At 39.3% G+C, this 17214-nt stretch overlaps 1 protein-coding gene across 14 annotated transcripts in view; it reads left to right on the top strand.

Annotated features, from left to right (window-relative positions):
- Nucleotides 1-17214, top strand: part of GRIA4 (glutamate ionotropic receptor AMPA type subunit 4) — a 285358-nt gene that overhangs the window by 79512 nt on the left and 188632 nt on the right. For all 14 annotated transcript variants that reach the window (XR_010597855.1, XR_010597856.1, XR_010597857.1 and 11 more), the window contains one exon: nt 13652-13891. Coding sequence is in view for 9 of the 14 variants with exons in the window: in XM_065581521.1 (XP_065437593.1) it covers nt 13652-13891 (240 nt within the window). In the remaining 5 variants the exon portion in view is untranslated. The remainder of the gene's footprint in view (nt 1-13651; nt 13892-17214) is intronic.

The following is a 17214-nucleotide window of genomic DNA, read 5'->3' as shown; positions in this document are numbered from 1 at the left end:
ATTTTTCCACATCCTTCTTGTAGTGTGGGGCCCAAAACTGGGCACAGTACTCCAGATGAGGCCTAACCAATATCGAATAGAGGGGAAAGATCACGTCCCTCGATCAGCTGGCAATGCCTCTACTTATACAGCCCAAAATGCTGTTAGCCTTTTTGGCAACAGGGGCACATTGTTGACTCATATCCAGCTTCTTGTCCACTGTAACCCCTAAGTCCTTCTCTGCAGAACTGCTGCCTAGCCATTCGGTCCCTAGTCTGTAGCAGTGCATGGGATTCTTCCTTCCTAAGTGCAGGACTCTGCACTTGTACATGTTGAACCTCAGCAGATTTCCTATGGCCCAATCCTCCAATTTGTCTAGGTCCCTCTGTATCCCAACCCTACCCTCCAGCATATCTACCACTCCTCCCAGTTTAGTGTCATCTGCAAACTTACTGAGGGTGCAGTCCACACCATCCTCCAGATCATTAATGAAGATATTGAACAAAACCAGCCCCAGGACTGACCCTTGGGGCACTCCGCTCGATACCGGCTGCCAGCTAGACATGAAGCCATTGATCACTACCTGTTGAGCCCAATGAGCTAGCCATCTTTCTGGTCCACCTTATAGTCCATTAATGCAGCCCATACTTCTTTAACATGCCAGCAAGAATACTGTGGGAGACCAAATCAAAAGCTTTGCTAAAGTCAAGGAATAACACGTCCACTGCTTTCCCCTCATCCACAGAGCCAGTTATCTCATCATAGAAGGCAATTAGGTTAGTCAGGCATGACTTGCCCTTGGTGAATCCATGCTGACTGATCACTTTCCTCTCCTCTAAGTGCTTCAGAATTGATTCCTTGAGGACCTGCTCCATGATTTTTCCGGGGACTGAGGTGAGGCTGCCAGGCCTGTAGTTCCCCGGATCCTCCTCCTTCCCTTTTTAAAAAATGGGCTCTACATTAGCCTTTTTCCAGTCATCCGGGACCTCCCCCGATCACCATGAGTTTTCAAAGATAATGGCCAATGGCTTCGCAATCACTTCCGCCAACTCCTTTAGCACTCTCGGATGCAGCGCATCTGGCCCCATGGACTTGTGCTCATCCAGCTTTTCTAAATAGTCCTGAACTACTTCTTTCTCCACAGAGGGTTGGTCACCTCCTCCCCATGCTGTGCTGCCCAGTGCAGAAGTCTGGGAGCTGACCTTGTTCATGAAGACAGAGGCAAAAAAAGCATTGAGTACATGAGCTTTTTCCACATCCTCTGTCACTGTCTTGATATTGTGACATGGAAATGCACAGGTTATATTAAATTGGCAGGAACTGTAAATACCAGTGAGTTCAGAGGAATATTAAAAAGGGACCGAGAGAAATTAAAAACTTGATTAGAAAATAACAATGTGATTCAGCTTGGAAAACTGCAAGCTCCAAATGTTTGCGGGGAGGGAGAAAGCTGGAGAGCAGTAACGCTGAAAAAATGTAGAGGTGATAATGGACAGCGAATTAAACATGAATTTGCCGGGACATGTAGCAGAGAAAACAAAAGTGCAATTTTAGTGTTCATGTACATAGGCATCACGGGACAAGGTGAAATTAGTGTCTCTGTATTCAGTACCTGGAATATTGTTTTCAGATCTTGTCTCAGAGAGACACTTACAAATTGCAGGGAGTTCAGATAAGAGCGACAAAAATGTTTAGGGGGCTGCAAGATATTGAGTGAAGATAAAAGATGAAGGCCCTCATCCAGCAAAACCGTTAAACTAGGGCTGTCAATTAATCACGGTTAACTCATGTGATTAACTCAAAAAAATTAATCGCGATTTAAAAAATCAATTGCAATTAATCTCAGTTTTAATCTCACTGTTAAACAATAGAGTACCAATTGAAAGTTATTAAATATTTTCTATGATTTCTCTACATTTTCATATATATAATGTACTCTGTGTTGTAACTGAAATCAATGCACATTATTTTTGATTACAAATATTTGCGCTGTAAAAATGATAAACAAAAGAAATACAGTTTTTCAATTCACCTAATACAAGTATTGTAGTACAATCTCTTTGTCGTGAAAGTGCAACTTACAAATGTAGATTTTATTTTGTTACATAATCGCACTCAAAAACGAAACAATGTAAAACGTAAGAGCGTACAAGTCCACTCAGTCCTACATCTTGTTCAGCCAATCGCTAAGACAAACACATTTGTTTACATTTACAGGAGATAATGCTGCCCTCTTTTTCTGGTGACATTGTAAATAAGGTGAGAACAGGCATTTGAATGGCACTTTTGTAGCCGGCATTTCAAGGTATTTACGTGCCAGATATGCTAAATGTTCATATGCCCCTTTATGCTTCGGCCACCATTCCAGAGGACATACTTCCATGCTGATGATGCTCGTTAATTAAATTTGTGACTGAACTCCTTGGGGGAGAATTGTATTTCCCCTGTTCTGTTTTACCCGCATTTTGCCATATATTTCTTGTTATAACAGTCTCGGATGATGACCCATCACATGTTGTTCATTTTAAGAACACTTTCACTGCAGATTTGACAAAATGCTAAGAAGGTACCAATGTGAGATTTCTAAAGATAGCTACAGCACTCGACCCAAGGTTTAAGAATCTGAAGTGCCTTCCAAAATCTGAGAGGTGTGGATCATGCTTTCAGCAGTCCTAAAAGAGCAACACTCCGATGCAGAAACTACAGAACCTGAACCACCAAAAAAGAAAATCAACCTTCTGCTGGTAGAATCTGATTCAGATGATGAAAATGAACATGCATCGGTCTGCACTGCTTTGGATTGTTATCGAACGGAACCCGTCGTCGTCATGGACGTATGTCCGCTGGAATGGTGATTGAAGCATGAAGGGACATATCAATCTTTAGCGCATCTGGCACATACATATCTTGTGACACCGCCTACAATGGTGCCATGAGAACGCCTGTTCTCACTTTCAGGTGACATTGTAAACAAGAAGCAGGCAGCATTATCTGTTGCAAATGTAAACAAACTTGTTTGTCTGAGCGATTGGCTGAACAAGAAGTAGGACTGAGTGGACTTGCAGGCGCTAAAATTTGACATTGTTTTATTTTTGAATGTAGTTTTTCTGTACCTAATTCTACATTTGTAAGTTCAACTTTCATGATAAAGAGATTCCACTACAATACTTATATGAGGTGAATTGAAAAATACTATTTCTTTTGGGTTTTTTTTTAGTGCAAATACTTGTAATCAAAAATAAATATAAAGTGAGCACTGTACACTTTGTATTCTGTGTTGTAATTGAAATAAATATATTTGAAAATGTAGAAAACATCAAAAATATTTAAATAAATGATATTATATTATTGTTTAACAGTGTGATTAATCCTGCAATTTATCACAATTATTTTTTAAACACGTGATTAATCACAATTAATTTTTAATAGCTTGACAGCCTATCTTAAACACATGCTTAACTTCAAGTATATGAGTGCTCCCTTTGAAATCCATCTCTGAATGAATCAGGTCCCAGCAGCCTACAAGTATTTGAACGTAAACACAAAGGAGCGAGGAAAGTTATACAGTGATATCAGTAGGGGTAATCAAGGGAATATAACGGAATAAGAATTTAGGCTGAATATTAGAGGAATCTTTCCAACAGCAAGACCTATTAGGCAGTGCAGTAGTGATTAAAGGAGGAAAGTGGTAGAAATTCCAGCTCTAGAACACATTAACCCTAGATTGGATGAAACAATAATGCACAGCAGAGAACAATCCTGCAGCTGAATGGTGTAAGTCTGTAAACCTGTGTGCAAACTCACCGGCTTGGGAAGGCAAAAATAAAATCCCAGCTACTGGTCAGTTGGTCCTCCTGCTCTCAAAACTTTCACTAAATTTAGTAAGTTCCAGTCAATAGTAGTTTTGTCTGGCAGAAGAACTGCAGCATTCACATAATCATGACTCCCCAAATACAGAGAAATTGCTGGGGATTTTTTTTTTAATTATAAGAAGTTTTTTCTTTGACTAAGAAAAGCCTGTGATTAAGTTGCTATGTTTAAAATGGTATTTTATGAGAATCAACTGCAGAGTTCATAAGCAGCCCTCCTACTTTAAATAGCACTGATGTTTTGAAAGCGGGGAAAAAAGTGAAAAGAGCCTATTTTCTCCCTTTTCAAGATAAAAGGAAACAGGAAAGCTGACTTTGTAGAGAATTGGACCATTAAAGAATTACTTCTTAAAACAAAATACAGACTTCTCTTTGTTCTGTTTCGTTAAAAAAACGGGATGTGGAGGCAGATTTTATAAAAGCTTGCACTCTTTTTGTCAGAAGCAAATGCTGCAGAGAAATGCTGTTAATTTTTCTTGTTGTTGTTCCCTGAACTTTGAATATAGATTGAAGGAAATGACATGTCACACAATGAAATAGATCAGTTCTGAGAGCTAAGTCCAAGTTCTCATAACACCTAATACACATAAACCGTCAAACTAATTGCATCTCAAGATTTGTCCTGTGTTCATGGTGAACCTTGGTCATGCAGTTTTGATGCTTTTACTCAGCGTGGGAGTTGAGAGAGTACTCATCGTTTTGTAAGAGTTCAGAGCACCACAGGTCCTAAATTAGCACTATACTTTTGGGATGAAATCTTGGCTCTGTTGAAGTCAACGGGAGCTTTGCCATTGACTTCAGTGGGACCAGTATTTCACCTCTGGTCTGCAGTAAAATTTGTGTAAGGTCTTTTATGCCTGTTTAGGTTCCAATGCTGCAAGTATTCACCACAGAGTTCTGAAGGACCTCAAATATGAAATTGCAAAACGACTAACTGTGGTGCATAACCTCTCACTTAAATCAGCCTCTGAACCAGAGGACTGGAGGGGCAGATAATGTAATACCATTTAAAAAAAAAAAACTTCAGAGGTGATCCTGGCAATTGCAGGCCCAAAAGTCTAACTTCAGTACTGGGCAAATTGGTTGAAATTATAGTAAAGGACAGAATTATCAGACACATAGATAAACACGGTATGTTGGGGAAGAGACAACACAGCTTTTGTAAAGGGAACTCATGCCTCACCAATCTATTAGAATTCTCTGAAGGTGTCAACAACATGTGGACAAGGGTGATCCAGATGACATAGTGTACTTGGACTTTCAGAAATCCTTTTGACAAGGTCCCTCACCAAAGGCTGTTAAGCAAAGTAAGCAGTTATGGGATGAGAAGGAAGATCCTCTCATGGATCAGTGACTGTTTAAAATATTGGAAACAAAGGGTAGGAATAAATGGTCTGTTTTCACAGTGGATATAGGCTTAATAATGGGGTCCCCAGGGATCTGTATGGGACACGTGTACTGTTCAACATTCATAAATGATCTGGAAAGGGGGGTTAACAGTGACATGGCAAAATTTGCAGACAATACAAAATTACTCAAGATAGTTAAGTCCAAAGCTGACTGTGAAGACTTACAAGGGATCTCACAAAACTGGTGACTGGGTGACAAAATGGCATATGAAATTCAATGTTGATAAATGCAAAGTAGTGCACATAGGAAAACATAATCCCAACTGTACATACAAAATGATGATGGGATATAAATTAACATTTACCACTCAAGAAAGAGATCTTGGAGTCATTGGGGATAGTTCTCTAAAAACATCCACTCAATATGCAACGGCTGTCAAAGAGTTAGCAATGTTAAGAACCATTAGGAAAAGGTAGATAATAACACATAAAATATCATAATGTCACTGTGTAAATCCATGGTATACCCACACCTTGAATACTACACGCAGTTCTGGTCGCTCCATCTCCAAAAAAGATATCTTCGAATTGGAAAAGGTGCAGTGAAGGCTAACAAAAATGATTAAGGGTATGGAACAATTTCCATACAAGGACAGAACAAAAACACTGGGGATGTTCAGATTAGAAAAGAGATGACTCAAAGGGTATATGTTAGAGGTCTATAAAATCAGAGATGGTGTGAGAAAGCGAATAGGGAAGTGTTATGTGAAGAGGTAAAGAGAAGAACAAGAGGTCACCTAATGAAATTAATAGGCAGCATGTTTAAACAAACAAAAGGAAGTACTTCTTCACATAAAGCACAATCTGTGGAGCTTGTTGCCATTGGATGTTGTGAAGGCCAAAAGTATAACTAGGCTCAGAAAAGCCTCAGAGAAGTTCATGGAAGATAAGTCCATCATTAACCAAGATGGTCATAGACACAACCCAATGTTCTGGGTGTTCCTAAACCTCCAACTGCTTGAAACTAGGCCTGGACAACAGTGGGTGGATCATTCAATAATTGCCCTGTTCTGTTCATTCCCTCTGAAGCATATGGCCACTGTCAGAAGATAGGGTACTAGGCTAGCTGGAACATTGGTCTGAACCATTGTGGCCATTCTTAGGTTATAAAAAGATGCAAGTGGATCCTGAGCCCTGAAGGAGTCCCATTTTCTTCACTGGGGCTCTGGGTATGTCCCAGAGGGGGTTGATTTATTGTGTCTAGTCTGGATGCGATAAATCGACCCCCAAGAACTCTCCCGTCGACTCCAGTACTCCACTGCCGCGAGAGGCACAGGCAGAGTCGGCGGGGGAGTGGCAGCAGTCAACTCACCACAGTGAAAACACCGCAGTGAGTAAGACTAAGGACGTCGACTTCAGCTACGTTATTCACGTAGCTGAAGTTGCGTAACTTAGATCGATTTCCCCCCCTTTCCGCCTCCCCCAGTGTAGACCAGGCCTCTGTGTGGACAGAAGAGTCCACCTCTGTTTTAACTTTCATTACAAACTCCATTGAATTAGAAAAGCCTTAAGGGTGAGGCCCCATGATCTAATATTTTGGTCAGTCTTCAAAAATTAGATTAGCCTCTGTACCATGTAAGATATGTTTTTAGTCATGCAGGATATGGCAGATATATGTTGCATGTTTGACTCTCTATGGGAGATCCCCTAACAGAACAAGCTTTTGCAGCATGAGCGAAAGGTGTAAGCACAGAACTGCAATGCAAGGGCCCAAAGATAATGGGTTATTTATTGCAGATAGAACTATAAAATACCAAAGAAAAAAATAAAATATTTGTTCAGCATTCAACAAATGTGAATTTCATGAGCAGAGTGGCTCTACCAAGTAGAGGAGCTGAAGCACATCTTAGAGAGAAAGTCGTTCTATCAAGTAATTTTAAAAATAGACTCAGTGGAAAATGTTTCCTTGTGTAAAAGTAGCTCCTTGACTTAAAATTATTTGCAGTTGTACATACAAAATGTTTCTCTTGAAAGGGCTTTAAGGTTGATGCAATTTTCTTCACAGAAATTTCGGAAAATCTAACTTGCTTTCAATTCTTTAGCTGAAAATGTGAGTTGTCAGCACTTGTGATGGCCATTTGGGTCTTGTTGCCTCACCACAAAAAAACCTGCTACACACAGCTGTAGGAGGGGAGAGACATCTGTCTGAGAGGCGCTTAACAGAAGGCCAGTTCCAAAGCCCATTGAAGTCAGTGGAAAAATTCCCATTGATTTCAATGGACTGTGGATCATGTTCAGAATTTTCTCCAGTTTGTTCTGTTGTGAGGGAATGGATTTTGCTCCCTTACCAAGGATGAGCAGGGCTTCAGCCATCCGTGTCTGCACAAGTGGGAAGGCCCCTCCTTTCCTGTTCCTAGATATCACCCAGTATAGACAATTTTAAATAAATTGTCTATATAATTTAGACAAAATACTATATTACAATGTTCAAATTGATTGTACATTTTTTCCTGTTAAAATCTAATTTGCAGCTAATTCAATTTCCATTTCTATTCAATATACAATTAATGCATTGTAAGTTTTAACTACTTCATGAATTGTCTTAATAGAAATAGTCTTTCAGAGATAATCCACAAGAATTAGCTGTGGACACTTAATAATTAAAATATGTAACACATTTGTTGCTTGCTTTGCGATATGTTCCCACATTTGCATTTATGTAAATAAAACTGAACTTTCCAAATTACCGTATGATCTAGCACACTAAACTGAGGGTTTCAGTGTTTCTAAGAGAGTATGTTTAAATGAGCTGGTAAGCCATTCATGGGGTGAAGTTATAGTTGCATAAGGTGTATTGCTCTGGGTTAAATGTAAAAGATATTCATGTGGATTTTTGAGGCCTAACGTTTTGGTGAAAAGAACTGTTGTCAATCCATATACTGATCTTTAAGTAGCACTTCCTAAGGATGCATTCCTGTAACACTTAAGCATATGTTTAACTTAATGTGCATGGGTAGTGCTCTTGACCTGACAGGGACAATTGACGTGCCTAGTTAAACAAATGTTACAAAAAAGAACTAGATAAATTCATGGAGGATAGCTCCATCAATGGCTATTATCCAGGATGGGCAGGGATGGTGTCCCTAGCCTCTGTTTGCCAGAAGCTGGGAATGGGCGACAGGGGATGGATCACTTGATGATTACCTGTTCTGTTCATTCCCTCTGGGGCACCTGGCATTGGCCACTGTCGGAAGACAGGATACTGGGCTAGATGGACCTTTGGTCTGACACAGTATGGCCGTTCTTTTGTTCTGATGTTTAAGTGGGTGTAGGATCAGGGCTTTCACCACAGAATTATAAGGCATAGTCCACAAAATATTACATTAATGTTAAAAAAACATATGAAGAATTAGGTTGTTTACCCACGAAAGCTTATGCCCAAATAAATATGTTAATCTTTAAGGTACCACCAGACTCCCTGTTGTTTTTGTGGATACAGACTAACAGACTATTAATTTATTAATAACAATAATAAATTATATTAATAAATTATATTACAGTAGCACATACAGTTCCCAACTGAGATAGATGTCTCAGTTTGTTAAACACGTACAAACACATAGGAAAAAACTGAACCTACCCTAAACTATTTATAATCTAAATAGACAAGGCAGACAGAGAGTGGGAGATGAAACAGATGTGAAATGACTTGCTTCAGGTCACAAAGTAGGTCAGTGGCAGAGGTGGGAATAGAACCTAGCTCTGATTTCCAACCCAACACCTTATCCACTGAATGAAGTTACATTGTAGGAGGTGAAACTTTGATAGTCAAATATTTGTTATTCAATTTACTTTTTTGGCAAAGACATCTTAATTTAGCCTCTCCCTGCCCACATTTATCATTATCATTATTGTTTTACTGTATTTTTTACAGTATTATTATTTATTTTTTAAATATAACTCAGATCTTACCTATTAACATTATGATGTCAATCCTTTAGTAACTAAAATCTAAAGATTTATTAATAAAAGAAAAGAAAAAGAGCATTAAAATGGTTAAGGAATCATATACATACAAGTGATTGCAAAGTCCATATATCAGGTTTGTAGCAGTGATGGAATAAACTGGTAGCTTGCAAAAATCTATTTATTTTTATTATTTGTATTGCATTAGCACCTAAAAACCCCAACTAAGACCGGGAGAGGGGAGTAGTGGGGGGAGATAGCTGAGCTGGGCATTATACTTACACATTTGTCTGAGCTTGCAATTCTCCTTTCTGTTTACATGGGTTTTTCACTGGTGAAACTCTATTTTTTACACTCCATTTCTTTCAGTGGAGCTACTTCACATGTACACTAGGAGAATCGGGCCAAATACTATACAGCACTGAAGAAAAAATATTTTCAGTGCTGTGGAAATTATTTCAAATACACACACATGCTGGGTTCTGGTGGCTTCTGAAACATAGAAGACAATGAAGGCCGCAAGAATGCTACTACCTAATTCCTGCATACTATCATGAGTATTTGCTCTTTCAATGTCCATGTGAGAAACAAAGGTTTGCTTATATAGCACAGAAAAATACCTGAGTATATACTACAGAAAGATGGACTTGATGGTCTAATTGACTGTTCCCTTCTGTAACTTCTGTGGTTCTGGGATATATAACAATGTTAATGATTATGTATAAGTTACAGTACATTGTTGTTGTTTTTTCTTATAATGCAAGAGTAGGAAATTATTCATTTTGACTGTAATAAATTGCTAGTGAAGAACTATTATCCAGAGAAAGTAGCTGCATAGACTGTTTTCATAGAATCCTAGAAATGTAGGGTTGGAAGGGACCTCATAAGGTCATCAAGTCCAGCCCCCTGTGTTGAGGCAGGACCAAGTAAACCTAGTAGACCAAGTAAACACCATCATTGATAGGTGTTTGTCCAGCATGTTCTTAAAACCTCCAACGATGGGAATTCCACAACCTCCCTGGGAAACCTATTCCAGAATTTATTTCCCCTTATAGTTAGAAAGTTTTTCTTAATATCTAACCTAAATCTCCCTTGCTGCAAATTTAGCCCATTGCTTCATCCTACATTCAGTGGACATGGAAAACAATTGATCAGCATCTTCTTTATAACAGCCCTTAACATATTTGAAGACTGTTGTCAGGTCCTCCCTCAGTCTTCTTTTTTTCAAGATTAAATGTGTCCAGTGTGCTAACCTTTCCTCATAGGTCAGATTTTCTAAACCTTTTATTATTTTTGTTGCTCTCCAATTTGTCCACATCTTTCCTAAAGTGTGGTACCCAGAATTGGACACAATACTCAAGCTGAGGCCTCACAAGTACCGAGTAGATCAGGACAATTACCGCTCATGTTTTACATACTACACTCCTGTTAATACACCCAGAATGATATTAGCTTTTATTACAACTGCATCCCATTTCTGACTCATATTCAATTTGTGATGCACTGTAATCCTCAGATCCTCTTCAACAGTACTACCATCTAACTAATTTGTTGACCATTTTGTAGGTGTGCATTTGATTTTTCCTTCCTAAATTCAAAGAGTTTCACTTATCTTTGTTGAATTTCATCTTGTTAAATTCAAACCAGTTCTTTAATTTGTCATGATTGTTTTGAATTTTAATCCTGTCCTCCGAAGTGCTTGCAACTCCTCTCAGCTTGGTGTCATTTCCAAATGTTATGAGCGTGCTATCCACTCTATTATCCAAGTCATTAATGAAAATACTGAATAGTATCCAACCCACCACTGACCCCATGGGATCTCACTAGATATGCCCTCCCAGTTTCACACAGAACCATTGATAACTACTCTGAGTCTGTACACCCATCTTCAACCAGTTGTGCACCCATCTTATAGTAATTTCGTCTAGACCTCATTTGCTTTTGAGAATATTATGTGAAACTCTGTCAAGAGCCTTACAAAAATCAATATATATCACATCTACTGCTTCTTCCAATCCAGTAGGCCAGTAATCCTGTCAAAGAAGAAAATTATGTTGGTTTATTATGATTTGTTCTTAACAAATCCATGCTGGCTATTCCTTATAACCAACCTTATTATCCTCTAGGTGCTTACAAAATGATTGATTAATAATTTATTCCAGTATCTTTCCAGGAATCAGTTAGGCTGACTGATCTACAATTCCCCAGGCCCTCTTTGTTCCCCTTTTTTAAATATGTTTGCCCTTTTCCAGTTCTCTGGGACCTCACACATCATCCATAAGTTCTCAAAGATAATTGCTTAAAGTTTCAAGATTGCTTCAGCTAGTTCCTTATGCAACCTAGGAAGAATTTCACCAGGCCCTGCCAACTTAACTTATCTAAATATTCTTTAACCTGCTCTTTCCCTATTTTGGCTTGTGTTCCTTCCCCCTTGTTAATATTTAATTGTATTGAGTAACTGGTCAGCATTATCCTTTTCAGTGAAGACCAAAGCAAAATAGGCATTAAACACCACAGCCTTATTGATGTCATTAGTTATTATCTCTCCTTCCCCACTAACTAGAAGGCATACACTGTTTGTCACCTGCCCCCTTTGAACCTAGCTTAAAGCCCTCCTCATTAGGTTGGTGAGTTGGTGCGCAAAGTTCCTTTTCCCCTTCTTGTTCAGGTGGACACCATCTCTTCCCAGCAAACCACCTTTCTGTAACAACATCCCGTGGTCAAGGAAACCAAAATCCTCCTGTCAGCTTGCACAGCCATGCATTCATCTCTAGGATGCACATATCCCTTCCTGGGTCTTTACCCTCAACCAGGAGGATGGACCAGAATTCAGGACCCCTGAATCCTTCAACTTTGTTCCCAGAGCCCTGTAGTAATTGCTGATCTATTGAGGGTCATATGTGGCAGTACCATTAGTGCCAACATGGAGAAGAAGCATGGGGTAGTGGTTAGAGTGATGGATGAGTCTGGGCAACCTTTCCTTAATATTTTAGATGCTGGCTCCAGACATGCACTATGCCTCCCAGGACATCATGTCAGGTTGGCAGATGGATGTCTCTGTCCCTCTCAGAAGGAGTCCCCAACCACCAGCACACTACACCTTCTCCTGTTAGGTGAGGTGGCTATGCACCTCCCAGCCTTGGGTGCAGGTGGCTCCTTCTCCTCAGCCATTGAGATCTGCTCCTCACCTCCTGGTTGCCAGTACAGCATATCTGTTCTTGACCACACAGATGGGGGATTTGGGTGGGCTCAGAGCACTATCTACTGCCTGAGGTGGCCAGCAGCCACTCTATTCCTTGCAGAACAGCCACTCTACTCCTTCCAGAGCAGCCAGTTCTCCTTCCTTCTCTGCTACTGCTGTAGTCAGCTAGCATCCTCCATCCAACAGGGGGGACTATAAGTGCAGGCAGAAGAGGAATTAGCAGTGGTGGCAGGGCAACACACTGTTTTTCTTCCTTTGCGGGTTCTCCCTTGTTGAGTTCCTGCAGATTAAGGAAAGGAAAGAACAACACCACACAACGCTAACTTCCTGCTTTCCTTCACTTGCAAACTCAGCTAGCTAACTCTCAGTGTCCCAGTTGCCTTTATCTCACCAGTCATGTCTCTTCATGTGCATGGATCATTAATGGCCTGATCCAAAGTCTGTTGACTTCAATGGGCTTTGCTTTGGGCCCTGAGAGGGCTTATCAGCAAATCAGAATATGCATTGAACATCATTTGTCTTGTCGTTCAGAGGTTGGCAGAGCATAGAGAGAGATGATTTGGGGCAAGAGTCTGATGTCCTTACTTATGCTGAGTTAATACCTTTTTCTAGAAGTGAACTAACAAGTCAATGGGAGCATTCATGGAGTAAGTTGCTATTCAGCATATGTAAGGATGAAGCTCTAATGTAGAGAATGGCTCAATTTATGGAAAAGGAGAATAAAAGTCTTAAATTGTTTCAATTTACAATGTTCAAGTTGCATTTTTGGTTACAATGAACTTCTGCTAGTGAAATTGATATGATGAAGGGGAAAAAAAGAGAGACTGCCGCAAAGCACAACCCTCCTTTTCCATTTAAAATAAAATAAATGTTCAGAGTTGCCTAAAGAATTGATATAAATCGGTGAAAAATATAGGTAGAATGGCATGTAGTTTGTAATAACAAGCATATCATTCGCAACAGATTGACTTTTCTGCAGATTGACTTTTCCTTTGAATGCAAAATGTTAATTTCTTATTTAATTCATACATGCTGTTTTAATTAGCACAAAAAGCCAGAAATAAATTATCATTTATAATCAAGTGCATCCAAAAGGTTTGGTGCTGTTTTGTTTCAAAAACAAATCCATATAAAAATTGAGGTTGCTTACCTATCTTTAAATAGATAAGACCAAATAAATAAGAATTTTCATATATAAATGCTGGAAAATTATAAATATATAATATATATAATGTGTTTGTTTAAAGGTTTTGTTACTAGTTGAAGTGTGTTTTGTTCTGTTGCAGTTTGCTCCCAGTACTCTAGAGGAGTTTTTGCCATTTTTGGACTGTATGATAAGAGATCAGTACATACCTTGACCTCATTCTGCAGCGCCTTGCACATCTCCCTCATCACGCCAAGTTTCCCCACAGAGGGCGAGAGCCAGTTTGTGCTGCAGCTGCGACCATCTTTACGGGGAGCTCTCCTAAGTTTGCTGGATCATTATGAATGGAACCGTTTTGTCTTCCTTTATGACACAGACAGGGGTAAGTAGCAAACCTTTCTTATCACTTTGGTTTGTTTGACTGTTGTGACATCTGTGCATCTTTATACTGTGTTAAGCATTTTGAAAATAAAATAAAGTCCATTGAACTGAAATCATTTGAGTGGCTCTGCATCTAAAAGAAGAATTCCTCCATCTGTAAGTGCTGAGCACTAAATGTGTATATTATGTAATACACTGTACTGAGCCATAGCTCTAAATTTAAAAGGCAAAAATGTTTTAAGTGATATTAATGTCCCACATACACAGACTGATAAAAATAATTCAAAATTAAAGCTTCTTTTCTGTCTCCAACTCTACTCATCTGGCAACAAGTTTTGAATTCAGTGACCACAACATAAATCTGGACTCATCCCATTTAAGTCATTGGAGTTCCTCTGGATTCACACTGGTAGAACCTGAAATCGGAGCCTGGCCCATTGTGTATCACCATAGGGGAGGACCAGGTAGTGGAGGGTTCATCCAGGGTGACTGTATCCCGCTGTGCTGGGACAGAGGAGGAATGTTGATGTAGCGGGGGCCCCTACACTGGGGGGCACACACCTGGGAGAGTACAGAGCAGCTTACCATGTCCTCTTCTTTTTCAAGTATCTTTTAAAATCCATCACAGCCCATCCACAATGTAACATCTCCTTATAATTGTACATTGCTTTGAAAGATGGTACCATTTCTAGCAGAATTGCCTATTTATACATAGCTAGAGAATATCACAGGGCACCTTAGAATCTTCCAGAATGATAGATAATTGTAAGTATGCCTACTGTATACTGACACCTCAAGCCTTACTGCCAGCTTGGGGATGCAAAATGTCATCATCCACAATCCTGGCATTCATCCTGCTAGCAGAGCCCTTCTCCCCCCCGCCCCCTTTGTGAGTGGGGCCAGGATTTGGCCCATAGTGACTAGGCGTCTATGTGAGAGGCTGGAGTTTTCTCTTTGTGTTATGGGCTTGTCTACATGGGGAAATTGACCAGCATAGCTACAGAGAAATAATTATTCCACTACCACAATGCCTGTCAGTTTACCTAAATAGACAAGCTCTATGTTTTAGTGAATTCTGAGCTTAGTTCTGTATTGCTTGAAACAATAGTTTGGCCTGTAGTTGGGCCAAAATTAATAATACACACCAAGAAGTGGGTTCAAGCTTTTCCATTGTTTATTATTTGGTCTGAATAGATCTGGTGTAACCCACACACCTCTTGGGTGTGGTGTTCTGTCCCATCTAGTAGCACTGAGACCACTTAGAGAGAGAAATAAAATGACTCTGCTCTACAGCCTTAGCTAACAGCCAGTTGGCTTTTTAGCTCATTCTGTAAAGGCTCATGCACTAAGCTCCAGAGATCTCAGGTTTGATCCCGCCCGCTGACGACCGGGGTCTGTCGGCGATACACTGGTATAAAGCTTTTTGCCCTTTTGTGCATCTCAAAAATGAAGTTCTGAGAACTACTGTAGTAAGTGTGGAGTCGTTTAAAATTGTAAGTCTTACTAAATTAAAATCTGTTCTGTGATCCAGGAGCAGTAATAAAGAATCAGACCAAGAAAACAATAGCAGAAAAGTGCAACAATGTTCCATTCAATAAACCAACGACATTACTGAGGCAAAAGTCTACAACCTGCATTCACCCATTTAATCTTTACTTCACATACTTAATTAGATAGACACCATTCTCAAGCACGCAATGTCACACCAAGGTCAGTTTGAGAACATCATTTATAACAATATGCTTAGCAAATTATTCTTAAGGCACTGAGCTCAGCAACTTTGAAATCACCAGTATATTTTTGATATAGAGATGACATATTTGTCTGCTGGCAGAGTGGGGATATGGCTCTGGAGAATCTTCATTAGAACAGCAGATTTGTTTTTTGTTGTTGCTGCTGTTTAATGTAGGAAAAAAAGAAAATGAATCTTTTCATTTGTAGATATTTTGGTCAGCTGTAGAGAAGATGGCTCTTAAAGATGGCATATTTCCCATAAGAAAATTCAGAAAACCATATTGTTACCAAATTATTTTCACCATCATTTCATAACCGAAGACAAGCTTCATTGAGATAATGATGCAGAGCCAAGATATGACAAAGAACGAGTAAACCTAAAGAGACAGAGATGAATTCTGCTCTCAGTTTCAATGATGTAAATCTGGAGAAACACCACTAAAGTAAATAGAGTTATGAGGCTTATAATGGTGTAACAGAGAGCATAATTTGGCTCCATCTCTTTAAGCATAGAGAATTAAATGTAGGTGGGTGGTGTAATTTGGAAGAGGCTACAGCTCTGAAGGGCTGTATGGCAGTGGGAATCAGGCTGGAGCCCCTAAATTTTTATTTGCAGACATTGTTTTTATTATAGTGGTGCAAAATGTATACAACATGGAAAAGAGATTTTGTTCATCCCTGTCCATAGCCCAGCATCCCCTTTCCTCCTTTATCCTGGGACTGGGTGTTTGAAAATCAGTCTAATAATGGGAAAGTGACTTCACTTTAACTATGACGCAACAGCTTCTGGTTAATAATACATATAGGTGTTAGTAAATCATTCAATATGGTGTCTCTCAAAATTTTATTTAAGAAAATTCATTCACATTAGCTTGGATAAAAGCACTGTCAAATGGAGCTGAAGGACAATAAACACAAGATTGTGCCCTCAGGCAATCTGTTGAGTTAGGGTGAGTTGGACTGTAAGGAGTGGTCCTACGTCTGGCCTTATTTAGCATCTTTACTAAAAATCTGAATGAGTTTGAAGACATCGTCTTAATGAAAATCAGAACACCACAGCAAATAGGGAGATGTTGCAATCAACCGTTAAGCCAGATATAAACAACATTAAGACATCTAGAGAGATAGAAATAGTGAGATGTCAATAACTACCTAGAAACATTTACATTGATATATCTGGAGTAAAATAATCTGAAACAATTACTCATTGGTAGGAGCATAGAGTACATAGCGAATAGAAATGCTTTAAAAGATCTAGTGAACTTGTAACGCATTACTTCAGCCAAAAAAGGCATTGTACCTCTGAACTGAATATTTAGTAGCACAACTCTTCCGAATGTAACACAAGTGGGCCCATACCTAGAATACTGTTAGGTACCCAGGTCATTTTTATTATTATTATTATTTTACTAGCAAAATTTTCTACTTTCTTGATGGAATTCAGAGAAGAATGAGAAAAATTATTAGGAAGCTGGAGGTATTGATATATAAGGAAATAATAGGTACATGGCAATTTCCAGAATGGTCCATTCCCATGGTCTGTTTAGTCCAGAAATCTGTCTCTGACAAAGGCCAGGACTAGATGCTTCA

Source organism: Chrysemys picta, chromosome 1 (assembly GCF_011386835.1).
Source record: "Chrysemys picta bellii isolate R12L10 chromosome 1, ASM1138683v2, whole genome shotgun sequence".
NCBI lineage: Eukaryota > Metazoa > Chordata > Testudines > Emydidae > Chrysemys > Chrysemys picta.
The sequence above is the reverse complement of the archived record's forward strand: the minus strand, read 5'-3'. Positions and strand labels throughout refer to the sequence as shown.